The sequence below is a fragment of the Sparus aurata genome, chromosome 3 (genome assembly GCF_900880675.1).
Source record: "Sparus aurata chromosome 3, fSpaAur1.1, whole genome shotgun sequence".
NCBI lineage: Eukaryota > Metazoa > Chordata > Actinopteri > Spariformes > Sparidae > Sparus > Sparus aurata.
In genome coordinates, this window is record NC_044189.1 from 20,831,242 (window position 1) to 20,858,051 (window position 26,810).

General features: G+C 43.2%; 1 protein-coding gene across 1 annotated transcript in view; it reads right to left on the bottom strand.

Moving 5' to 3' along the window:
- The window catches only part of LOC115577080 (potassium voltage-gated channel subfamily H member 8-like), a 37,896-nt gene extending 11,426 nt beyond the window's left edge, over positions 1 to 26,470 (bottom strand). The window contains exons 1-9 of the mRNA XM_030409873.1: positions 26,238 to 26,470; positions 21,866 to 21,997; positions 19,702 to 19,829; positions 18,110 to 18,347; positions 17,458 to 17,615; positions 11,718 to 11,922; positions 9,130 to 9,339; positions 6,534 to 6,733; positions 3,767 to 4,016 (exon numbers count right to left, since the gene is read on the bottom strand). Coding sequence (XP_030265733.1) covers positions 3,767 to 4,016; positions 6,534 to 6,733; positions 9,130 to 9,339; positions 11,718 to 11,922; positions 17,458 to 17,615; positions 18,110 to 18,347; positions 19,702 to 19,829; positions 21,866 to 21,997; positions 26,238 to 26,367 — 1,651 coding nt within the window. The 5' untranslated portion in view covers positions 26,368 to 26,470. The remainder of the gene's footprint in view (positions 1 to 3,766; positions 4,017 to 6,533; positions 6,734 to 9,129; positions 9,340 to 11,717; positions 11,923 to 17,457; positions 17,616 to 18,109; positions 18,348 to 19,701; positions 19,830 to 21,865; positions 21,998 to 26,237) is intronic.
- Positions 26,471 to 26,810: the final 340 nt, after the last annotated feature.

Genomic DNA, 26,810 nt, shown 5'->3' on the forward strand with positions numbered 1-26,810 from the left:
TTCCCTCAATTCCGGACTTTTCTTTCACTTGAGACAGATATTCTCTCCATCATCTCATGTATCACGATGGGGCCTCTCTCACTTTCACACACTCTCTATCATCTGGTACTGAGCTGTGACAATGGACTTGTAGCGTGACAAGAAAGACAGGGGTAGAACACACACACACACACACACACACACACACACACACACACACACACAGAAAGAAAGTTGTTTTCTCATTCAGTCAGACACTCAATGTCAGCCTGACCTTCTGCACAGTCAGCAGGTGAACACAGAGAAAAAGCTATTCCCCTGTCAAGCCTACACACACACACACACACACACACACACATATGCAGCCAACATCCCACACACACACACACACACACACACCTCTGTACCCCGGTAAACAATTCCACCTACTCCATGCAAACACACAAAGTTTTTTTTCAGCAGGAGCGCTTGCATGCAGGTGCTGAGACGATCAGGCAGACACACTGTACACCCACACACACATGCACACACACACACACACGGAAACACCCACACACCCACACACACCCACACACGCACACACACACACACACGCACACATGCACACAAACACACACACACACGCACACACAGGGTAATACAGATAAAGATTGTAAGTGTTGCATCAACAGAGACAAAGTGATGGATGGAGTTTCAGATCCAGATCTTTCTTTCAGTGTTGGCTGACTCATTTACACACACACACACACACACACACACACACACACACACACACACACACACACACACACACACACACACACACACACACCCTTGTGCCAGGCTGGTCTATAACTCTATGTCATGAAGGTTAGATAGCAAAAGCCATTAAGGTCACTCAGGACGAGTGGTTGCGTTACACAGCAGAAGAGAACGGTAGGAAACAGAGCCAGACCGAACGTTGTTTGCATCATATTTCAGGTGTAGAGACAGAAAGGTGAGCAGAACTTCTCCACCATCGAAAAGTCGGTGCATATTTGTGCAGATATATAAAGGAGGGTGACGGTGGTGACAGCAGCACTGGATACGTTCCAAAAACACATTTCACAGCTACTTTTTTTGAGAAGATGAGAACAACAATAACTAGAAAGATCACGGAAAGATACCTTTGCTGACAGAAATGTGTCTATTAAAGGAACATTCAACATTTTTAGGATAAAAAGACGTTTAAACAACATAATAAAACACTTCATGGTTTCACAGGGAGGTCATGTGCCAAATAAACCTAATTTCTTTTCTTCAGAGCTTTTTTTTTCACAGTCTGGCAACCCAAAACTTAATCACTTAATGACTGATTTATTTAGCACAAATATTGAATGAATATCTAACCATCCTCTGACCACCACGACTGAAAGTTTGGTTTGATTTGTTGCCATCTCTTGAGTCCACATTTTTGAATCAGTAGGAGCCGTAACTGTGGTGATCATGAGGAAATAAAATTAGCATCAAAACTGTCCTTCATCTTTTAAGGTCATAGCAACTGAGGCTTTTGCCAACTGGGGCTGTTGGAAACTGTGATTTCCTCTTCATCTACTGCAACATTACAGTAAAGCAGCTTAGAATAACAGAATACAGAATAACACCGGATTATACGTTGATGAAGGTTCTCAGTCTAACAGGTCATGGTACCTCTGAGCTCTGTATTATAGTCAACTGGACTTGTTTCAGTGTCTTGAAGACATTCCACCTCTCGTCCAAGAGGATTCTGCAGGTCTGACTGACTAGAGGAGAGTCGCAGGGTTTTTAACTCTGTGTGGGAGTGTTTTACAGAGTCATTAAGGACACGTGTGAGCTCTGAGTTTCAGAGTCGTTAGGGCCTTCAACCGGACTTCATGTGGGTTGTTCGGGCTAGGTGAACCCAGGTGTGAATGGTTGTCAGGCTGTCTGGAGGGATAACTCCTCTGTTCAAAGATGGCGGTTGTTCCACTTTGACATAGATGGATTAATTTACTCCCCTTTCAAATCGTCTGTCTTCTCTGGACAAGATGTTCACATTGTTGTCCTCACAGGAATGATTTTCCTCCTTCAGATGTCAGTGGACATCAGAGTCTTGACCTGAAGAATTGGACCTCCTGTGTTGTGCCATTCGTTTATGGAGAGGTTGTTTTGTCTCCAAGACACTGAAACACGTCCAGTAGCAGCAACCTACAACCTGACTATGAGGTTTTCTATTAAAATAATAAATAAACATCAGGGTCTATTGCTTATTAATTGTTGCCATGTACTGCTGCCACGTAGATACCTTTGCCAGTTGAAATTTGTCTATTTCAAGGAAGGATTTGTGCTGAAAAAAAAGACGTGTACAACAAACACTTTACAAGATTAATGGTTTTGCAGGGGGGCTTGTGTGCCAAACTATTTCCTGGTTGGGTGCACAGCCAAGAGAAAGATCAAATAAATGTGCAATAATACATTAATCTGCAAACTTTAGAGGGGAGGCTGACAGACTTTGGACAGAGGAAGGTTAAGGCTGCTTCCCTCCTCTCTCCACTGTTGCTAAGCTCACATCCTGCTGGCTGCAGCTTGAGCTGTTTACCACACCAGCATGAAAGGGGTATCGATCCCTTCATGAGAAAAAAAAGAGCAGATTTCCCAACACACATGTGCATTTTGTTGCTGTAAGCTCAGGACTGTCATACCCGTCCACATGCTGTGGTAGACGGGACCAGTTTCTTCATCTAGGTCGGTTTTTCTAAAGTCGTCTGCCACAAGCTTCTTTTCTATAATTTCATCTATTTTTCCTTTCATTAGTACTTCACACAACAACTCTTACACTTCCCACAAAAGTGATGACTATAAAGAAATATCTTTTCTTAGTTTGAAAAGAGTTGCAGCTTCCGCAAATGTTTTGGTACTTTGTTCTTCCATTAATGAGACGCCAACTTCTATTTTAGCATCAATACGTTCTTATTCTGGAACTGCTGATTTCAGGACTATCCGGCTACTGAAATACACCTTTTTTGTAGTTTTATGTTGCTCTTGTAGAATGCACAGAAGTCAGTGTAATTAGCTGCTGCCTTAGCAAATCAAACATTCATTTAACACTGCAAATGAAGATGCATACAAACGCCAAACAGACTGATTTCAACAAGCTGGCCTCGACCTGATGGAACTGAAATTACCTGACTGCAGTGAATTGGACTGATGAAACGGGCTGGACTGAACCGGACAACGTAGATTGAAGCGGACAGGACTGAATTACAATGCTATAGAATAGACTTGAACATACTCAGCTGGACATCACTAGACTCGAGCAGCTTGACCTGTATAGAATTGGGCAATCCTGGGCTGCTCTGAATGGATTACTGGTGTGTAATATAATGTGATGTGCAGCAGCTGTCTGTGTGTGTTTCAACATCTGTCAGCGCGGTTCACTTTCACTGGACCGGTACCAGTGGTGGTTAACACAACATCAAGTACAGCTTCTGGAAGTTGAGACTCCAGCTCCCCCATCTTGCAGATAAATGGCGTCTTTTTCTGCTGCAACATATTGTTGAATATATGTCATCTGACTAGAGTTTAATAACCATAGGCTTCTGAGATTTAGCTACTCTTTAAGACACTGTAATGCTTCTACTTCTACACAATGGGCTCATTTGCAGGGCCAGCTACATCACAATGAGCCGCACAGAGCTTTATTAGGAAGCCTGCTGCTGGGAGTTTGGTCCTTGGAAAACTATAGTGATGGCACAGAGGTATTCTTGCTCTTTCTTCCACACAAAACCCCTCCTCCCATCCTTTATCGTACCCAGGATGGCGAGCACCATGCCGTCCTTCAGCACTTCCATGGAGCCCGAACAGACGAAGAAGATGGCCTGGAGCGCGTCGCCCTGACGGAGGAGGTACTCTCCGGGAGCGCAGAAGGACGTCTTGATGTGCAGCGACAGGGAACGCAGGCAGCCACGGCTGGCTGAGGCGAACAGCGACAGCTCCAGGATCTCCTTGTTAAGGTGCATGGTGATGTCGGATCGCAGCTCGTCCGGGAAGTCCTTCAGCAGCTGTGAAGATGATGCGAGGGAGAAATTCAGAGGGTAAGACAGATGAAGCGGACAAGAGGGAGGAGAGGAAGCTGTGAAAACACAACCACGCTGCTACTCGGGGAGGAAATCTCCGGCTTTGGTCGCCTTTCATGTGATCGCTAAACTATTGTAGTGAAGAAACATCAGTGTTGAGACAAGTTACGTTTATTTACATCTCCCAAGATCAATAGTTTGCCTCGGACGGTTTTACAATCAACACATGATAGTGCTTTAAATTAGGGTACCTGTAGTAAGTGTCTTATAAGATGCTTATTAACATTATAATGTGTTAATTAGAATATCTGGTAACACTTTCTATGAAGCCTGTGTGTATAATGCATTATAAACATTAGTAAAATGTACAGCAAAAATTGTGTAAAATCAGAGAAATCCATTCATTTTATGTTTTATGTTATTTATGTTATTTTATTATTATAATGCATTATAATAGTGATTATAATATCACTGCAATAACAGGGTGTGACCAGCAATGATGACGAATTAGTACTTGACCAAAATTATTGATTTTTTATATGATTGTTTATAACTATAGTCGCACTATAACGAATTAGAATTAGAATAAGTATGTTTATAATGAATTATACACATCAGCATCATCGTTACTGTGATTGTTATAAATCCTTATGAATATAGTTCACAGTAGGTTCTGAATGTGTTATAAAAATGGGCTTCTTGAAACATGTTATTAAGATGATTTTATTGGGCTTATAATCTGATATTAAATGTATTTATGATGCCATAATTAACACCTACATAGACGAACGAACACTTAGGACTGTCAGTATGAAATTGGTTTTCTTTGGGTGATGTAAGTCAGTAACAGACCCTCAGATGAACATATCAGTGATTAAATCAGCATGAACCACTAATGCCTAAAATATGCTGTTGTACAATCAACACAATATGCACAGCTGCTACACACACAACCCAGAAACACCCAAATACCATCTGGAGAATCCCCTATCACAAAAAACAGTCAGAACACAACATGTCATCTGTCGTCTGTCTCGCTGTCAGGACGGAGATCTGGGGCTCACCGTCACACTGAGTCGATCAATGAGTCGTCAGGCTCAGGCTGACTTTAATCAACAGGCCCATCTATAATTCATCTGTCTGGGATTCATCACCATCACTCCATCTAAGCGCTGGTCGGGCTCTGACAGCTGTCTCGCGGGCATTCACAGCCTGAAGGGACGAGCTGCTGTTGGACTACTAACTGTTTCCCTGCGCTGCTTTCTGTTTGTGTTTTCCCAAAACTGTCCTCGTGGCACATTTGTCTTCACCTGTCTCCATTTTTCAATTTATATTTATCTGTGTTTGTTTGTGTCAATGTTTGGCATTTGGCAGACATTCCTGTCTATAACATCAGCTCAGGTCCTTTACAGTATGTGACAGTGACAGTGTAATGATAGTTAGCTAATTTTCACTGTATATACTACTAAATAGTTTATTTATTTTATGTATTTTGTTCTATGCCAAATAAATAAACGAATACCTAAAAGCTTAAAACAATTAGTGGAGTAAAAAGTAGAATGTTAACTTGTGTTTATCCGTGTCAGGTTGTCTGTCTGCTTGTTGGTTGGTTGTCAGCAGGTTTACACAAAAACTGCTTGACTAATTTCCTGGGATGGAGGATGAGTGTCAGACCAGAATAGACCTCATTAACTTTTGGTGCAGATCTGGATGAAAGGACGGATCCAGGATTTTTTTTGTTTTTCGCTATCTTTAAGTTGCTGAATTGGGCATTTTTAGGACATTTTCGTTAATTTCAGGGAATCTATGAATGAGAACAAAAAGGGGCCTGCTGGGCTGTTAAAGAGACCGAATGACTGCCATTCTAGTTCTCTTTGAAATGCACTGACTTAGAAGTTAAGTGGAAATAAGGTTGAAATATTCCACAGTACAGCTCCAGCATCTATGTCAACAACAACACACGTGGAAAAAAGAAAGCAGCATCTTAACACACGAATCCTTAACTGTCATAGTAGAAAGTTTCGTGCCGTCACGCTGGTCGGACCAGCTGCCAAAACAAAGAACAGGGAAGCTCAGATCACATCAGAACACACGACGTCATTCTAACAACCGCTTCCTTTCCTTTCATGTGCAATCATTTCACCTAGATTCCTGCATTTATGTTCATGCCTTGTACACGAAGTAAAAGAGTTTAAACCCTCGATTCTCGAGTCACAAAACATCCTGTCATTCACAAATGACCACGTAAGAAAAGAAGAAATCATGTCTTCATTTTCCTTATTGTCTTCTGTCACGCTCTCACATTGTGGATGATGTGTTATATTGATCACATTACCACTCTTGTGATGAGCTCGAATGTGGACAATATGTGAGCGGTGAGAAGTATGTGATCGTTTAAATGAAGTATTGATCCCTACATGCTGCGCTCTCGGGTGTCACAAACACAAGTTAAGTGATAAAGAAGAATTCAAAGCGGCTGAAGTGTAGGTGCGCCTGCGGTACCTCGTTACAGTCGATGCCGTTGTTGACCGACCAGGTCGTCTGAAAATATTCCAACATTCGCTGCTTGAGGCTCTGTGGCAGATGATGGACACGTATGAAGTCCTTGAGGTCTTTGGTTCTGGTGTGGTACTGGGACCAGCGTGAATACATCCTCTGGATAATGGCTGTCACGTTACCAAAGACCAAGGCATGCATCAGCGCTGCAGGTGCAAAGAGGCAGAGATAAGGGAGGGAGGAGATCAGCATGAATGAAACACAGTGGAGAGGACAGGAAACCAAAACAGGAAACGTTTTTGGACTCAATTTTAATGGCAGAAACTTGCTAGCAGTCAAATGTTTTTTTATACACTGTGAGCTCAGCAGTGTCAACACGTAGGAGGAGGAACAGCAGGAGGTGTTCCAGTGACAGTAATGAGTGCAGAGCAACATTAACGGTGTGACTGGGATTCGCACTCGGACCACCTGCAGGGCTCAAACCAGGTGAACGGTGTCGTGACAGGAACAACAAGGAGCAGCCATGTTCTGTCTCAGTGTCACGTCTTCACTCTCTCTCCAGGTATAGTACACCTGTAGTCTACATTTCCTGTGCATGTAAACACAAACAATATAAACAGGGAGAATGCACGTTTGGACTCAATTGTTGGGGGTAAGTGATCAGACTTAGAGGTTCTGGAATCAGCCGTGTGGATAACATCAGCTGGTCAACTTAATCCTGTGGAGCAACTATGGCTGTCGAAGTTACGTCCACTAAAAGCTCCTGCTTTAGCCACTGACAGGCGGAGGTTGTTATCATTCTGATAATCCAACCAAAAAAACACAAGTCTTGCTCAAGGGGAAGTCCCGCTCTTAAATCTGGTGAGGTGTGAGCTGTTGCAGGAAGACGACAGTGGAAACTTGAGTCAGAGCTGGAGATGGTTTGGAGTTTATCTAGAGAGTCATGGCTGAATATTTACCTGATTCTGACAGTCTAACAGGCGAGGCAACAACGGTAACACGAGATTTCAGAGCGAGACTTCTCTGTGAACAAGACGTGTGTTTTTTTGGTCACAAATGGATCTTTCTCTTAAAAAAAGGTTTATCTGTGTAGGAATTGTTTCCATTCTGTTGTCAGACACTTAGAATGACAACCATCACTTTTGGTAAAGTTGAAGGTCGGGGTTTCCCTGAGGGACCACAGCACGCTGAGTGATTTAAAAACGTCTGTTCGTAGTGAATCATTTACACATCCAAACATAAATACAGGTTGATTAAGTGTCCATTTTTAGAGCTGCTTATAGAGTTATAGGGATATTTGATGACAAAAGATGCACAATGGCAACACAAGAAGGAAGTTACATTCACAAAAAATCATCAGTATAAGAACTATGTAAAAGAAGTGATAACAAAATCCTCCACAACAAGTTAAAATCCTGCATTCATGACCTTACTTTGGTTAAACAACCAGCGAAATGTACTTCCTGGTACTAATTGTGCACTAAATATTCCCTGTTGGTGTTTCAGTATGTTGATGCTGATGTTACTGGATTAATATTACAGCTGACCTGATGTGTACGACCGGTGATACATGGCATCGAGTTACTAGTAAGTAACCAGTAACTCAAGCTGTCAGAGACAACTGACAAATGTAGTGGAGTAGAAAGTGCAATATCTTCCTCTGAGAAGTAGTTTTTTTAAAGAAAAGTACCTTAAATGTGTTCTTAGTTACATTCCACCACTGAAAAAAAATCTGATTTCTAAAACCTACTTCATCATCATCACAACAAATGTTATCTTGTAAATATGATTATACGTGATTCTTATTGAAAAATGGATGATTTGTGTGATCAATAAACAGACATTCCAGTCCACCAGTTAATTATGACATTTACAGATGATGAATTCTCCTCGTCTGATTCAGTTTCCACCTGAGCTGCAGGTGTGCTCCACTCCTCTGCACTGAACACTGAGCGTATGTGGAGTGAGACTGTCGGGCCACCGACACGTTTTAATTCAGCTTTCGGGTCACAGCTTTTTAAACTGTCGACGTGAGGAAACTAATTCAGTCTAATCTCTATTCTAAACTGTACGCAGAATAAAGCTTAGTTCATTTTAATGAGCCAATAGTCCAATTCCTTCCACAGACTCACCTTATTTGACCTCTGCTCTGCTATTATTATGAACAGGTGCTTTGAGTTGGTGTTCATTTGGCGTTAACACAACAGGGACTGTGTGTGTACATGTGGTGTGCATCTGTGACTGTGACTGCCCCCAGGCAGCACGAGACATTTAACATTTAGCAGAACCAGAGTGGGGAGAGTCCACAGGGAAAACCCGGCCATGACATCCAGTCTGCATCCCCAAAAACCTAAACCCAGCACGACGATCCAGCCTGAACTGGATAGGACCATCCTGTAAAGGTCTGTGTGATACATGTTATACTTGCTACTTGATTCTGACATGCCAAGTTGATATAGCACCTGGATCTAAATGGACATAATGGATTTATAATATATGCAAACATAATTGGACATTATAATTCTACATGCTGTTTTGTGCATGTAAAGTCCTTTGAAAAGCAGAACCACAGCGGTGCGATGTGTGTGTGTTTTCTCTGTACCTCCGATGAGCATGACGCAGATAGAGAAGATCTTCTCGGTGTCTGTGTTGGCCGACACGTTGCCGAAGCCCACGCTGGTCAGGCTGCTGAGGGTGAAGTAGAGTGAGGCCACGTAGACGCTGCGTATGGACGGGCCGCTGCTGGTCCCGTTCACACCCGCCATGGCGTAGTACGGAGATTCCAGGCGCTTGCCCAGCTCGTGGAGCCAGCCTGTTTTTAGATGGAAGGACAAATGGATGGTTAGAGGGAGCAACTCATGGCTTTTATTATGTTTTCTCGGTCTGCGTGGCGAGAGCATGGTCATTAAGAGTTGAAGAATAATTAAGAAACCATATCTGTTCTGAGCAGCAGCTACAGTAACTTGTTATAAAACTGTCACTAATTACACACATTTTTCACAGTCTTCCTACATCACTGCAGGCCTAGATGTTATCACTTAGAGTGCATTATGTGACTAGTATTATTTTCTTTGGATGGAATGAACTGCAGTGGATATCTCCAAACTAAGTGCAGTGAAGCACATAGACGCAGACAAAGCTGACCGCATTGTTTCCTGGTTCTGGAAACAGTGGTAAGCAGAGCTTTCTCGTCCACACTACATCCAGAAAAATAAATGTAACAGCAGACGCAGATCAGATGCTTTAGGAACCATAACTGATCCCAGGTCAGTACAGTGCAGAGACATGCAGCTGATCCCAGGAGAGCCTCCTGCAGACACTGATGAATGGTAATTGGATGGAAGACCCTCAGAGCTGCCTGACTTCAACGCTCACGTCAGCATCAAAAACGCATAATTAGGATACAACACATTAAACCTGCCTCACGCGCTGACCTGTTATCTTATGACACTGAAATGCAGTAATTGGTGAAGAGAAATATGCATTGTTCTCATGACCCAGTCAATGCTGACCCGGAACCAGTTAGGAATACAGCGGAGCGAGGTAATTGCAAGCAGTGCAGCTCATCGATACTGACCAGAGATCAGCCCTGGGGGCCTCATTAAATGGGGGACCTGGAAGCCGAGCGGGACTTACGAGACGAATCATGCCATTCGCTCACACACACACACACACACCCACACACACACACACACACACACACACACACACACACACACATAGGATATGTAGTTGGTGCTCTCACATTTTCCATTCAATAGATATTTTACACACGATTTAGGAGTCAAAAATCTCAAAGAGGAAATCCTGAAAGACATTATATTATATTAGACTGTTTACTGAAATACTAAAGAACCTAAACAGATGAACATGAAGTGTCTAATAACATGTTTCAAACCCTCATCTGTGAGTGCATTAACACCTGCCTTAATAGCTTAAACATCTACAGCGATGTGGTCCATGAAGAAAAATAGGTCTACGGGTGAAAACAAAAAACCCTGCATGTTTCATGCATCAATATCTTCTCAGAACCAGCATCGACTTGGAAATAGTGAGCAATGAAACAGCAATGCAGCAGAGTGTAGACGTGTTTACCGAACCCGACTCCTCATGTCACAGCTGAGATGAAGCAGATGTTAAATCTGAAAACAAAGTTGAGGAAAACGAAGAAGGGAGTTGCTTTTATGAGATGTGTGTGGGATTTATGGGCTCAAGTGAAAAATTATGTTCTTGTTAATGCCAGAAGATCAATAAAAACACACATTTAGCTTTATAGCTTCTTTCTGAGCCACAAAGTCATGACTCATCTGTCGTTACACATTTTCTTTCCCTATCAAAGTGTTTCCTTAATATAGATTTAGTAGAGCGGTTTGATGGAGCTGGTTAATGGCTCCACACACACACTGCTGCACAGAACTACGAGTGCATCAACAACACAACTGTTCGTACGTCACACTATGTGTTCAGCATCATTCTGAAACAGCAGAGATCAAATCCTTCCCTTCTTCATCATCTCTACGTGGTATGGATTTAAAGCCGACCCGACCCAGCGTGGTCCTCATTCCTTTGGCATCATGTACAGAAGTTGACATCATCTGGCTGCGGGGACACTTCTTCAGGCACGCTGAGGCTTTAGTGTCGTGTTCCCTCGTTCCGCTGATTCTTTCAGTCCATTTCTACGTCAACAAAGCTTCAAACTATGTGCTCATGTGTTCCTCCACAGCAGCTAAATCCTCGGAAACTTCTCCAGAGGAAGGCCTCGTAGTTACGTTAACACTCAGAGGTCATCTGATAATACCAAAGTATCTTAATAACTCAATCAGTGTCCTAATATAATGTCGTTATCATGATATGATCATGACCCTACAATATTACTGCAATAGAGACAATAACATGGTCACAGAAATTATGATATCTGATTTTGGAATTGTATTCATGTCAGAGAAACACTCCAGGCCTGGCACACGACACACATACACTTCATACTGTATCTCATTAAATCTCCCAGTAACACTGATCTGCAGTCAGCTCTCAGTTTAGGCTTCACCTCCTGGTGTTGGGACGTTGCCCAGTAACATCCCTCGAGAGCTGGACGGGTCTGAGATCTCGCTACAATCCCACGTTCACTTTTGAAACCAGAGCAGCATAAGTGAGCAGGGAGCTGTTTTTTCATCATGTTCCTTCACTCACCGATGTCCCAGTTGTAGGCGTTAGCCTCCATCTCCATCTTGCCGATGATGTACCAGATGCAGGCCATCCAGTGGGCCAGCAGGGCGAACATGGACATCAGCAGCGTTAGGACCACGGTGCTGTGCTGCGAGTAGCGGTCCATCTTCTGGAGCAGCCGCAGCAAACGGAGCAGACGTACTGTTTTCAACAGGTGGACCACGGACACCTGGGGGGAAAGACAACACGGGGAATTTATCCAGGATACAAGAAGGGAAATACATCGATTTCCTGCAAATTTTTGAAGGGTTGCTTTGGAATTTAGTCCATAACTGAACACAAATTACATGATAATTGTTGCACTTTGTGACATAATTCATTAGGGTCAAAAATAATAATCACTTTTGGAATATTAAAAAAAGACCATATTTTAAAGACATAATCAAAAATGAACTCAAGTTACGATGAACAACATTCAAACTGACCCTGACATGCACACCATCACCACCAGCCCTGACTGTCACCACCCGGTCCAGGACCGTCGCTGCTGTGATCAAGTACCACAGCTACAGTTCATAACCTCCTGTTTGTTTCTGCTCGGGGCTGAGGCCGGAGAGAAAATGTAAGCAGCCTCCCATTAATCCCTAACTGGTGTGTTTTCTGTTTTATTTTGAAATACTATCATGTCCTGTCAATCCACACCTGCTGCCAATTACTCACCTGCTCCTGGTCTTGCCATCAGCCGCCCCCCCCGTATACAACCTGCCGTATATATCTCTGCTGGTACATCGTCTGTTTCTGACTTTTTTCCTACATCCTGCCTGGATTTATTTGTGTGTTTCAGACTGGCTACCTGTGTTTTATTTCTTAAACTCGAGCCTTTGAAAGAGTTTCTGCTCTACGATCTGTGTCTGACGACACGTTTCAGTCTGACGCAGATACGTATAAAGAGACACTATGAAAGTGAGGAACTGTCTCACTGTTACAGACAGTAAATCTGGTGGGAAGAGCAATAAACCAGTTTAATACCCACACACACACACACACACACACACACACACTGCATAGCTCTGCTTGAAGCGACAGAAACTTCTTAACAATGCTTCACATCCTCTCCAACATTAGCGACGGCTAAACTGCTCTCACATTCTATAATTAGAACTCACGCTTCATCAACAAAATGATCTATATGACAATTTCCTGATGAAGGATGCTTGAATAGTAAATTACAGCAATCAGGCGCTTGTTCGCAGGTGTGTTTGTTTTGTTTCTTAATCCTCGCCACTGTGCAGTGTTTGTCTGCTCCGGCTTTCTCTTCTCTCTCGCTGCTTTGTTCTGTCGCTCTTTAACTACCTCTGCCACGAGCCTCGCGCCTCCTGTTACTGACTTACATGAAAACAGCCACCTTTCACACCTTTCCAACAGTCATGAGCTGCATATGTGATGTGAATGTCGTCCACTGTGCACCTGCTCCTCAGGCGATCTCCCCCGACAGCCTATGATTTAGGGGCCTCGCCATCATGTTTCCCCATTGGAGACAGACACACATGTACACACACATATATACACACAGGTATTAGGTAGAAGGATGTAGGCCACAGAGGATATTTGTAACCATTCTACGAGGGTGTGTGTGTGTGTGTGTGTGTGTGTGTGTGTGGAGGCTGAGAAACTGGGGCAGAAACTATACAGGAAAGGTGTAACGTGATAACTAAAATAAATGGAGGGAGGGTGAGGGATATGGGCGGTAAACGAAAGGTGAAGAAAGAAGTGAGATGAAATGTCTGTGTGTCTGACAGAGAATTACACAATCAGACTGTCTGACAACCGAGGGGAGGACAAGTGTGGACGGTCCTTATCAGTGCTGCCCCTGCTCCTATCTTCAATATGTTTTATGGCGGTTTTTCAACACTCTCGCAGTGAGAAATAGAGAGCTGGAGCAGCGCGAGGGGTAATGAAGCCTCCTACCGAGCCCTGGGGAGAAGTTCCATCTCCTCTCCACCATCTATCACCCTCCTCCCCACCACCCACCTATGGAGAGAGCAGCTTGCGCCACATCGCATCCTCCTCCAGGAGTGTGAGCAGTGAGCAGTGTAACACACCCGACACCGCTGACACACACCTTCTGCCACCTTCTCCTTCAACTCTTTCCTCTGCCGACCTCCATCTCACTCCTGCCACTCACATTTTGATTCCCTCCGCTCGTCAGGTGTGAAATTTACATTTAGCCTCTTGAGTGTTTACGTTCCTTTTCCTTTTCAAGGCAGTATTTGAGAGACGCGAGATGAGAACATCACTTTACAGAAATGCTCATTATTTCTTCCCCTGCAGCCGCGCCTCTAAATCACAACAATGTGACCGGTCATGTTTATTCTTGTTTATGTTATTAATGCAGCAGTATGAGGCCAATAAGCATGCACAATGCAGTTCTCCAATACCAACTAAGCCTCCTGGCCCAGGATATGGATTCACAGGAGCCTTAATAATAACTGGGGAAGTTATGGCACTTAATAACAAATCACTGTCTTTGGCACAGGTCTGAAGACATTTTCACCAAACATCAACCGGCGAACCATCAGATGAATTTTAATATTATAAATCTCAAAATGCATGAGTGGATAGTATTTCAATATTTAAAGTTACTCTTTTTTTCAAAACCAGTAATATACAATTTATTACGCTACATTAGCCGTTCACACCTTTGTTACAACTAAGATGCTGGAAAGAAAAAAGAAGCAGCGCCTCTCCTTCGACCACAACACCGTTACCATCGAGAAAAAACCCAGAGCAGGAAGCATCATCCAGTGACAATCAGTGACAGTTTCTATGAACAAAATCTTCAAAATATGCTTATAGAAACGCCTTTTCTTCTCAGTGTCACAAGCACTGTGACGTAAGTTGCACATTCTGTAAGTGTAAATGTAGTTAGCTTGCTAACATTGGCCATGTTAAAGGAGAACTTCAGTCAATTTAAACATGCAGCTTCATTGCTCAAGCTACCCTTGACTTGCCAGTACCGAAGACGCGAACACATTTGGTCTAGCCATTACAGAGCTCCATGAACAGAGACTTAGCACTGAACGCTAACAGCATGGGGTCAGAACTTTACACTGTGTTTTAAGCGTCTTAACATGCTCCACATCTCACACCAAAAGTTATGCAACATCAGCAGACACTTTACAACACAGCACTGTAGCTTGTATGACTCAAACTGAATAAAAAAGTAGTTAAAACAGTGTGTTTGTGCAAGCAGCTACTTACCTGTTTGTTGACATCCGCGTCTTCCGGTAGCTAGACCAAACTAGCGTATCCATCGAGTGTGCACTTAACAGGCTTAACAGGCTATTGTAAGGCTCATGGCTCATGACAGGCTGTAACATGGACATGTACATTATGAACAGAAACACGAAAATGCTGGAATACGTTTCCGTCTCCGCCAGTGAGGGAGTAAGTGCACGCTCGACGGATTGACTAGTTTGGTCTAGCTACCAGAACACACGGATGTCAACAAACAGGTAAGTAGCTGCTTGCACAAACACACTGTTTTAACTACTTTTTTATTCATTGTGAGTCATACACGCTACAGTGCTGTGTGCTAAGGTGTCTGCTGATGTTGCATAACTTTTGGTGTGAGATGTGGAGCATGTTAAGACGCTTAAAACACAGTGTAAAGTTCTGATCCCATGCTGTTAGCTGTCAATGCAAAATCTCCGTTCACAGAGCTCTGTAATGGTTGGACCGAATGTGTTCGCGTCTTCGGTACTGGCAAGTCAAGGGTAGCTTGAGCAATGAAGCTGCATGTTTAAATCGACCGAAGTTCTCCTTTAACAAGGCAGCATGTAAGAATGAAAAAAATGAAATGATCAGAAATTGCAGTTTTGACATTGTGATGTGATTGTATTGTGTTGATATCTGCTGCAGTTAGCATGCTAACCAGCTAGCACCCACCTGCCCCTCTCCAAAGCTCATTTGCTAGCGTTGTAAACATTTGAGCTACCCTGCAAGCTGCACGGCTAACTGAGCTAACTAGCAGCTAGCTTTTACTCTGGTGATATGCTGACCCGTATGTGAGTATGAATTTGACTCCTGTCCTTACATATATGATGACATTAAACTAACATGATGCCTGCTATAACAATTATGTTACTTTCATAATTGTAATTACTTATTTTAGTAGTCTGGCCTTGACTTGAGTCATTGTTTATGGGAGTTTTTGTATTTTTCTATAGATTTTCAGGACTTTATATAGCCAGTAGTATCAACATGTGAAAGATGAATGATCATCCAGTTCAGTTTGGTGCAATTTCAAGGTCCACTCTGTAAGAAGTTGAGTTATAAGTCTCATTCTCGACACATCAAATACTGACATTGTTCCTTTTGTTGGCCGCCGTCCCAAAGTGTCACTTTATGACAAGTTGGGAATGAAACTCAGAAATGTGGAAAAAAAAGTGGACTTATAAGTTTTAGTAATAAAAAGGAAGTACAATGAATGACAGTGACGATGTAGATTTTTTTCACAAACTGCTACAGAAATCATTTTTTTTGTTCTTCAGTAAAATTGTTCCTGAAGAAAAACCGTTAAACTTCCTCTGAAGAAGGAAAAAAGACTCATGGGAAACAAGAGAAATGAAGACATTAAAGATAAAATAGGTATTGTACAACAGCAATAACGTCAAGGTGAAACTGTAAAACTTGCCAGAAAACCGAGACAAAAACACGACAGAGGAGAGCGGCAGGGAGCGACACGGCTGAGGTCCCTTGGGTCATTCTGCTGAATGATGGCGTCTGTCCTCAGAGGAGACACCATCAGTCTGAATGCTCCGTCCTTAGAGGAGACATCACACTCAAAGTTCAGCAATTGGCCATTCCCGCTCTCCCTCTGTGGCGGCAGGGGAGCTCGTGGCCCAGTAGTCCTATACCCAAATTCTAACCTACTGGGACGGTGTGGTATTTCCATTAATAGAGTCTGGAGCAGAACCGCCTGGAGCGACCTGTCACCGCGCCTGACTCTCTACCACTCTCCTCTTCATTGTGTAAAGGAAAGCATCTATTCTGTCTTTTTATAGCTCATTTATGGCCACTCCTCTTGCTCTTCTCTGTTTTTACTCTCCCATTCTGTAATCGGAGTCCAAGTTGACGAGGTTGTCTTCCTGTTGTACGACCGTTATGGGAAGGATTCTTGAAGAGCTGCAGTTTTGTGTGAGTTTGTTCACACATGCACTCTCATATTGGACACTATGATTCATATTACAATGCCTGAGTGACAGCATAAAGCTTTTTTTAAATTAGAGGCCAAAGCACAAATGTCCAACCAATCAAAGCGTCCCAATGGTGGAGCGCTTCCACTGTGTGACATCATTCAGCCGGGGACACGACTGGATCCTCTATCTAATTGCTCCACATCACTGTGTCCGCCTCCATTCGACTATTCTTAAGGGGGCTATGTATATGACTCCGGCAGAACAGTCAGAGTTTTTAATGATACAGGTTTCATTGTTTTCTCAGCGCTTGTACAGTCTGTGGAATCAATACGCAGAATCAAAGAGGCACTGGAGCAGCGTTGGAAACACTCGGTGCGATCTATTCCTGCGAAATGTCAGATAAGCTGGAGGTGCTGCACTTAACAATGCACCAGTGTGTTGACAGGATTAGAGAGCAGGTCTAAATCAAAGATGTCTGGCAACGAGTGATAAACAAATATTATTAACAAATGTGTCTCAGTGTTTGCGTTCTGTTTCAAGCACTCAGCGTTTGACCTACTCACCACGCTGACTTTGAAGGCGTAGAGCAGGTCAAAGGGCAGCGCAGCCACCAGGTCGATGATGAACCATGTGGTCAGGTAATGGATGCAGATCTGTCGAGCGTCAAAGATCACTTGGCCCGACTTGCTGACATAACTTGTGCGAAAATTGAAGACAATGTCTTGAAGGGAAATAGAAAAAAAACAAACAAGTCTGGTTATCATAAAGTCTCAAGCATTCAACTTTGTATAAATATATAAAAGTTAAAGGAGACCTATCATCCTTTTACCCTTTTTTTTGTGCTGTAAAAGATATTGAAAGTTAAGACGGTCAAGGCCACAAACAGAAGCTCCTCTCTCCCACAGAGAACACTGTTCCACAAACGCCTCGTCAGTAGTCGTGCCTTTAATTCCCCGACTTTGTGACATCACACTACCTCACTGTGTCACACATTTGCTAAATGCCCAGCGGACAGTTTGGCATGTAAGAACTGATTTAGCACAGCTGGGTCAGGCATGTGTGAGCTGACCAACCAGAGGGGACTGGGTTATAGATAAAGGGGGAATACAGAGCTGCAGCACCAAGAACGAAATCATAAACCTGAAAATTAGCACAATATGTCTCCTTAATAGTTATAAACACTGACGTCCTGAGTTCTGTAATCCTGCAACTCACCTATAATGAACAGAATCTCCACTGCGATGTCACTGACGGTCGTGCTGCGGGTCAGGTCGTCATCATCGCCGATGAAGCACACGTTATACGGCACCGTCACAGCAACGTAGAATGTGGCGAGGAGTATCAGCCAATCCCATCCTGCTTTGAACGTGCTGTAGTGAAGTAAGATGAATTTGGACTTTTTGGCCTCTGCTACCTTGTACTCCGGCAAAGCGGGCAGATCTCCAAACACATTCTGGACGGGACAGGATGAGAAAACAGAAGCGACAAAGTAGCAATATTATTACATCCACATATGACATCCAATCCATCATGGAGTCTGTGTGCAGGGAAGGAATTCTGCAATCAAGGCCGAACCAAGACGAGACTGGTGCACGTATAACTGAGTTTCGAGCACTTCAGGCACCTAAATATGGGAATATCTAATGTTTTGTTTTGTCTTTTGTTATCCCTCGTACAAAGCTGCAGTAGTTTAATTCAAACTTCTGTGTCTCTTGTATTTGCTTCCCTTTACTATCCTAAGTATGAAAAAAATCTAATAAATAGCATTTAAACTATTCACTGTTATCCAACTTTCACTTTCACTTTACCATACTTAATATCAGGACAATAAGTTACGATAACCCAAACAAATAAGGCAGCTTAGTCACTGAACACGGGGCTTCGTGCAACATAGCTTGCAGACAACAACTGAGCGATATATTTAGCCAATAATTAGACCCTCAACTTAACTTATTTGTAAAATCTCACCTCGTTTCTAGCTGAAGTTGGCAGCTGTGTTCGGTTGTTTCCTACAGCTGAGCACCAAACGGCACAACAGAGTTAGCAACTAGCTAGCAAACATGCTACAGTCGAGAATGTAGCATGCTAATCATCCTCTTTTTCTGCTGGAATTTTAAAAGATGACAATTTTCCAATGTTGTGTTTAAAGCTGTGGCCAAAATCAATGAATGCATTACACTATATACTAAGTTGACTCTAGCTAGCTTCTTTGGGTCACAATAATCTTTGACAAAGTAGTTTCCTTATGATTAAATCCATTAGTATTATCAAATGTTCTCGCTTATTAGAAACAAGTTGTGACTGAGGGTATCAGGGAAACATTTGTACAAACGTTAATGTGGAGATATTTTAGTTATCCTTTTTGAGTTGTACCATATAGTTGTTACACATGTTTGTCAATTCTAAAGATAATTTTGCAAATCAGGAAAATCACAGTTTGTCATAGAGTTAGTCGAATATCGTTGAGTTTTGTGTAAAACTGCTCAGTAAACTACATCAATCCCCAACACCAGCGTGTCACTTTGGCACAGACAAAGTAATGAAACAGGCGAAAACCACAATCACGTGTCTCTTGTCGTTCACTACACATATTCTTTTCTGATAAGGTCCGTGGTGGTCGTCTGCTGAGAGCACTTCTCCATCTTGACACAATATTCCTTTGCAGCTCCTTTCCCTTTGTTTTTTCTCCCACTGTGTTAATAACATCAGCAATCTCCTCACTTCCATATAACAATCCTCCCCCACCCTCTTCTGAATCTCCCTCATCACGCTGCATCCCGCCTGTCGTCTGAAGCGCCTGATGATACCTTGTTGAGTTTAATCTTGCTCTTCTCTCTGCTGTGGAGGTGACCAGAGATGTGGTAGAGCACCGTGCTGCTCCGCATCCGAGCCGAGCTGAACGAAGAGCCGGTTTTTACCCTGCTGCGCCGCCGCTCTGTAAACACACACACACACACACACACACACACACACACACACACACACAGTTACTGCACAATCCCGTCTACAACATTTTACCCCCCGAGGTTAACTCCTGATGAATGAAACACTCATTATGTTTGATGAAATACACAATATTCCGTCTTGAATAGGAAAACATGAATATGCAGCAGGAAGAATGTTTCATTTCTGAACAAAATTGCACAATTTATGAGTGGAGTGAAAAAAGAAGAAGCTATTTAACTGTCATTGTGCTTTTGTAAATGTCAAAGAACACGTGTTACCTGTTTTGATTCTCATTATCCAGCCATAAATATTGGCTGATGATGTCCTGTTGTGTAAACACCATCTCCAGCAAAAGAGAGCAATTTCCAGCTTTGATAAGTTGCTGCTGGGGCAGAGAGGCTGTTAAGGATGGAAGATTTTCTTTGGTTGATTGCTACTGGGGCGTGTGTGTGTGTGTGTGTGTGTGTGTGTGTGTGTTTCTAGAAGTAGATAACATAGATGGTGCAGGATTGATGAGTTCTGAGCAAGGAGTTGGGTAATAGGAGAAGGCACTTTATTGCTGCCAGGTTTTTGAGCTCGGTCCACAGCAGAAGACTACAGCGGAGATTGGCTTGAAGGGGGATAACGGCAATAACAAAAGCTGCAGAACAGAAGTGATAACTGCTTTTGAGTGTCCTTTGGAAAGAGTGTGCATTCCGTGGTGTGTGCCGTGAGTGTGTGTGTGTGGACCCCCAGACGAGGCGAGGAGACAGGGCCATTCATAACGCGGTGCAGCCCGGAGGGACGCGACACGGCAGGAGCACAGAGACAGAGACATGCTTATTTTTAGATCTAATGAATTTCCCTCCGCTTTTCTGGCCATTCTTGTTGGGGTAGAAGGGGAGTATGGGAGAGGCGAGGGTGTTGCTTATTTGGGGGGAAGGAGAAGACTTGCAGGGCAGATGATGAGGGAGAATGGATGGAACTGTAATATGAGAAATAAGGGGGATGGAAAAGGACGCCGGACAGCAAGAAACAAAGCCTGGAGGGAGATTTTACCCTCGACAGAGAAAAGAGAAAATAGTGAATGTGAAAGGAGAAGAGTCTGCTGATGCCAGTGATGGGATTCCCTCTTTGGCACACACACACAGTTGGTCACATTGGAGGTGTTTGTCCATCCCTGAATGGCTTCCACAGCATGGAGGAATCAGCATCAGAGTGCTTTTACATCTCCAGGTCGTCCAAATTACACACCAAGTTTACTTACTTCCAAATTTGCAGGCACACGCTAATTTTAACCAACTTTTCTGACCAGAACAGATTAAATTTAGGTGTTCGTCTCTGTCTGAAGGCTCGCTGCAGCAGCCTGTTTCCTTCTCTGTGAAATGTATTTCATTATGTGGGCAAAAATAACTCCGCTCTCTGTTTCCTGTTCCCCCTTTCTCACAGTAATGAGCGTAATTAGGCAGATCCAGGGTCGGCCGGCCTGAGATGACAAGAGTCAGTTTGCTGACTTCACACACACACACACACACACACACACACACACACACACACACACACACACACACACACACACACACACATACACACACACACACACACACACACATTGACATTCTCTTTGCTTTGCAGGCTGACCCTGACTTAAGCTTAGGTGTTGCCCTTAAGGTATGATCGTTTGAGGAAATTGATTTTGAGTGCAGATTTTGCAGCTTTGTTTTCCTTTAGTTGCTCTTTGTGTTGATGGTGATGAGCATGATGAAAACACTACGAGGGCGAATGTGAGCTGAGGTGCTGACGGAGACTTTAGTTATCTATTTATTTAAAGATGTGAAGAGAAAAGACAGGGTTACCTAAAGATATTACAAACCGAACAACAACTACAATCAAAGATATGAACCTGGATATCACAAAGTTTTCCTTTATAATTTCATTATGCTGTTTTGGCTCATCATACTGCACATTTTCAACAACCCTTTTTCGTATAAATCATGTTTATATACGACCAGGTAATCATGTGAGAGCTTTACATCACATACTGACCTTCCTTCTTGTCCTCCTGGATGGTTTTGGCTTTAGTGTCGGTGATGTCTTTAAACGAGGCCAGAAAGAGCACCACGTCTCCTTTCTCATTCTTAATTGGCACAATGTCCAGCAGACACCAGAACAGCACTGCTGCAAGGGAAAATAAAAACGCTCTTATTAAGTCTTTTATAGCATCTCTGATTTGACTCAGAATGGATTTACATGTGAGTGTATAACCACTGAGTGTGTGTGTGTGTGTGGGGGTGGTTAGAGCAACAGATTCACAGATTCCCAGACTTGTGAGCCTGTCTACAGTTGGACGTCCCTCTGGGGAAGCAGAGCCTTTAAATAGACCGAGTCTCTGTTCCCCAGGCACAGCGAGAGGTGAAGCCATCTCCGAGGTCCCATCTCCCGCTAAATAGCTTCCTTGTTAGAGGAACTGCAGGTCAGCGTGTGTGCTGCATCAGCGACTTTGTGCTGGTGCTGAACTATTGTGACACTTTTATCAGCTTGATTTACCAACAAGTTGTAAAGTACACGACACCACTGTTTGTCCTTAACGACTTAAAGCTGCTAAAAATCTATATTGTTCTATTAATGAAGGATCACATGAGCATGTGTTCAGGAAATCGCTGAAAGCCTTCATGCAGGACTTGTATTAACAGGGGAACTCGTGTTATTTAAGAAATGACATCACTGTTCAGACGGGACAAGGACAGTCTGTATGCTACTCAGATCTACTGACAATATCCCCAGATATGAGGCGGAGCACATGCAGCCACTTTAATAATGGAGCTGAAAGTTGTTTGGCTCACGTGCTGCGTGTGTTTGAAGCATTATTACACATTTACAGCTCACTGACTGATAGCACACAGCAGATTTGCAGCTATACTTGAATATGACCACCGTCTGTTCCTTCCATCCTTCCCTGTCCCTCATTTCAAATGTCAGCACAGCCATTGATTATTCATCACATTATGATCCATGATCAAATGTAATAATTCCGTTGTTTGACACAAGGTAACAGATGTTCAATAAAATATGACCCGATGCAATCAGATGCTGATTTCCATGAGACTGATATCATCCCATGACCGCTGTGTTCGGTGGAATATAATTTTGTTATTAGCACCAAACTGAAGCTTGAGCTAATTAGCTAAATGCTAACATCCACTGTTTTTCAAGCAGAGCCGAGTCCAACAACGTACCGTCAAGCTGAGCAGGAAATCTGTAGTTTGAGATGTTGTACGGAACATAAAAACAGACAGAGAGATGCTGAGCATCAGGGGTTCACGTCTTGTTAATGTTAATTAATTAATCACATTAAATCTAGTCTGATCTGCATCATGCAGTGTCACAGGTATAATTTATTTTTTTCCAGTCAAGCTAGTTTTATTCTTCACAGGGCTGTTTTTTCTCTTTGATTGTTTGATTATTCAATAAATTAATTAATTTGCGGTTAACTGATGTACAAAAAGCAGATTTTCGATTGCTTCCAAAAACTTTATTCTGAGGAAAAACGGTAATTTGGGGTTTTTGATGCACATTTTGTCAAGATGGAGTGTCGTTCATGATTCTCTATTCAATGACTGAGAATAAATTAAGAGGGATTTCCCACGGAGTTCCCTCCCATCACTCCCACTCACCGAATCTTCCTCGCTTGGTGATGACTCAATCACAGTGTTTTTGTCTCTGCGAGTGTGTGTGTGTGTGTGTGTGTGTGTGAATATCTGCATGCCTGCGAGACAAGGCAGCACTATCAAGCGCACAGTGAGAGAAACAACGTCCCTGATTGCGAGCATGCAGCTTTCTCTTTCCTCTCCGGCTGACAGTCGGAGGACAATCAGCTACATTTACTTTCAGGACACTGCTGTGACAGACGCAAAGAGACGGATGATGCGACAGGATAAAGGCTGGGGAAGTAAAAAAGATAAGTAAGAGACAAACCAGCACAAACAGTGCTATGGGGAAATGTTAAAAGAGGTGGGAGAAAAGAAAATGGTATTGACATGAGGCAGAGGGAGATGAGAGGTACAAAAGGGAAGTGGAAGGGAACAGACGGGAAAAGGAGATTGAGGGGTGTGACAGAAAAAGACAACAAAGCAGGAGACAGATCGGCGTAGGCAGCCACATCTGTGGTGGTATTAGCATGGCTGTGTCTATGCAAACTGCACTGAGTCATCAACTGAAGCTGTTTTATAAATGAGAGAAAGATGACAGGAGAGCGGCGTGACATCCGACACATGCACATACCATAATAATACCTGCATGAGTGAGTCAGAGCAGATCACACTGTATCACACAATCTTTACAACTGTTGACAAAACAGCGTCACCAGAAAGGTCCATTTAGCTGCTGAAACTCTGCCCACACATCCCGTGTGTTGTTACACAACTCAGATCGGTGTTGTCTTGTGTCTGTTGATGGCTGTTAAAGACACATATAATCCACCAGGGCTTAATGGGCAGGATAAAAGGGACAGTTCACCCCAAAATCCAGAAATACATGTGTTTCATCTTTCCTGTAGGGCTGTTCATCCATCTAGAGTGTTGGATGAGGCTCCAAAACATGCAATGAAACATGTAAATGCTCAACAGCGATGTCTAATGTCCTCCATGTAGGAACTCATTTCTTTCAATCGCACCACATCTGCCAGCTGTATCACTGCACAGGAGGAAACATGCATTGACTCATTGGGAAGCTTCTGCTGGTGACGGGGATGTAATCTTTAAAGGGGTTTTTGGACTCCATTACTAATCGAACGTTAGCTACTGTTGCTTCTACAGTCTAGCGACATTAAGAATTAATCAAATTCCCGGACGCAGGGCTCATTTTTCACGTCACGTTACAATCCGTTCACATACGGCGAATAAAATGTGATTAATACATTTTAATTGCAGGAAATTGTGACGCAGAGCCCCTTTAAAGGTGTAGCTTCTTTCTGCGCGATGATATGGTTGGAACCTTTGCCATCTTTTTCTATTATACTCACATCTCTGCAGCCTCTTATCGCCACAGCTCAGCAACTCACACTGAAACCATCTGGATTGATAAATAGCAAAACTGGTAAGACGGAAATATGTGAGAATGAGTTCCGTGAGCAAATAAAGTGGCGCCACCGCACAAGTTGTTCTAAGATTACATTCAGAGTAAACATCTCTTAAATCGACGTACATCTTTGACTGATGTGAAAACATTCAGTGAAACGCTCCGAGCAGCTCATTGAGACGATGTCAGGCAGGTACATTACTCACCTCTGAGTGGTTCAGGCTAAAGAAATCAAAATAAATCTCCTTGAAAGAATAAGAAAACATTAACACACTGTCACGCTGAAAGACTACAGCAAAACAAGATGTCAGTTCAGTCTGATTATCAGGTGAGGGCTGTGCTCAGGGTGTCAAGGAACTTTAAAGGTCCACATTTCCATATTTTCCTCAGCACTTTCAGTAGCGTCTATGTTGGCACAATAGCTGAGATGAAAAGTTTTGAAAGGTCTAGAATCAACTCATGTGAGAAATAATCAAACCTCCAGAGCAGCTACTAAACGGACCTGGTAGTGAGACTATTTCATGAACACGTTTGGACGATCAGGAAATTAGAAGTGTGTTTGCAGCGCTGATATAACAAATAACCAATTTCTCACGATTTGTGACGGAGCTGCAGCCGAGAACATTCACCACCGGATGGGGCCGGGCTTAATCAAGAAAAAAGTTTGTAGATTCACAAAAACTGAATCTCCTGCGAGAAGCCTGAAAGTGAAGGAAACTCTGCAAGTGCACATGGCACCATCCCACATCGCAGCACGCATGTATCCACTGATGCCTAGATGTGCTCATTATTTCCAGCTCCATCTTGCTCACTGGCCAGCTGGCTAATCAGCGAGGCACACACCAAACCATACCGCACCACGGACGGCTATCGGGCTCAGTGTAATCGAAGGAGACAGGGTTAAAGAGTCACTCGCTGACAGCGATGAAAGTTTAATGTGTCTCAGCGTTAAATAATAACTCAGGGACTTTTGTGACTGATTGCTTTGTTTAATCACCTTTTAATGAGACTGGGCCAATAAAAAAAGCAATACATCCATTCATGCATTCATTACTTCATCTATCCACGAGTTCATCCACGCCAATTTAAATGTGGCTTATCCAGAAATAGCCACAGAGAGCCGCTATCTTTTTTATGGAAATATAACGGGAAAGTCATACATGGTGACCGCTCTGTGCGCTCTCTAATGGCTTTCTGTGCCTTTCTACTTGCCTTGGTTTCAACACTTAATTGGTAAACGGTAGAGGGAGGCACAGGGCATGTGTGAGCATGAAAGTGCCGCTGAATTAAATGATAAATGAAAGGTATGCAAATGACAGCAACTCAACAAACTGCTGCTCACCCGTCTTGTTGTAGAACATGATCTCATCCTTAAACTCCTTGCGCTCCTCCAGGGCTTCATCGATGCTGAGGATGATGCTTTCGCTGGTCTCCGGCCCGTACAGGAACTTACAGGCACAGCTCTTCTGCATGACCTCGGCCCGGGAGAAGCCTGTGAGCTCGCAGAAGCCATCGGAGCAGTAAACGATGGGAAAGCCCTTTGACACCTGTGCGTTGGCGAGGATGAAGTTGCTGTCTGCAGGAGAAAATGGAGGAAGAGGCGAGGTGAGAGGAGGACAGAGAGTGAGGAAATGACACTATTCTCCTACCAACCAGTCAACAACCGCAGATCCCAAATCCTGCAAATGTCTGGCAAAACAAAATATAAAAATTAATCAACATTGGTGATAACAATTTACATTAAAGGTGCATTATGTAAGAATTGGCCACCTGTCGAATTCATACTCAAAGCAAATACGGAGCAGCGTATCACCAGTGTTACCGCTAACTGCCTCTAACTGCAGCTGCCGTTAGCTCAGTTAGCCATCCAGCTGCAGTGGCAGGCTGGACGGGGAGCTCGTGGACCAGATGTGTG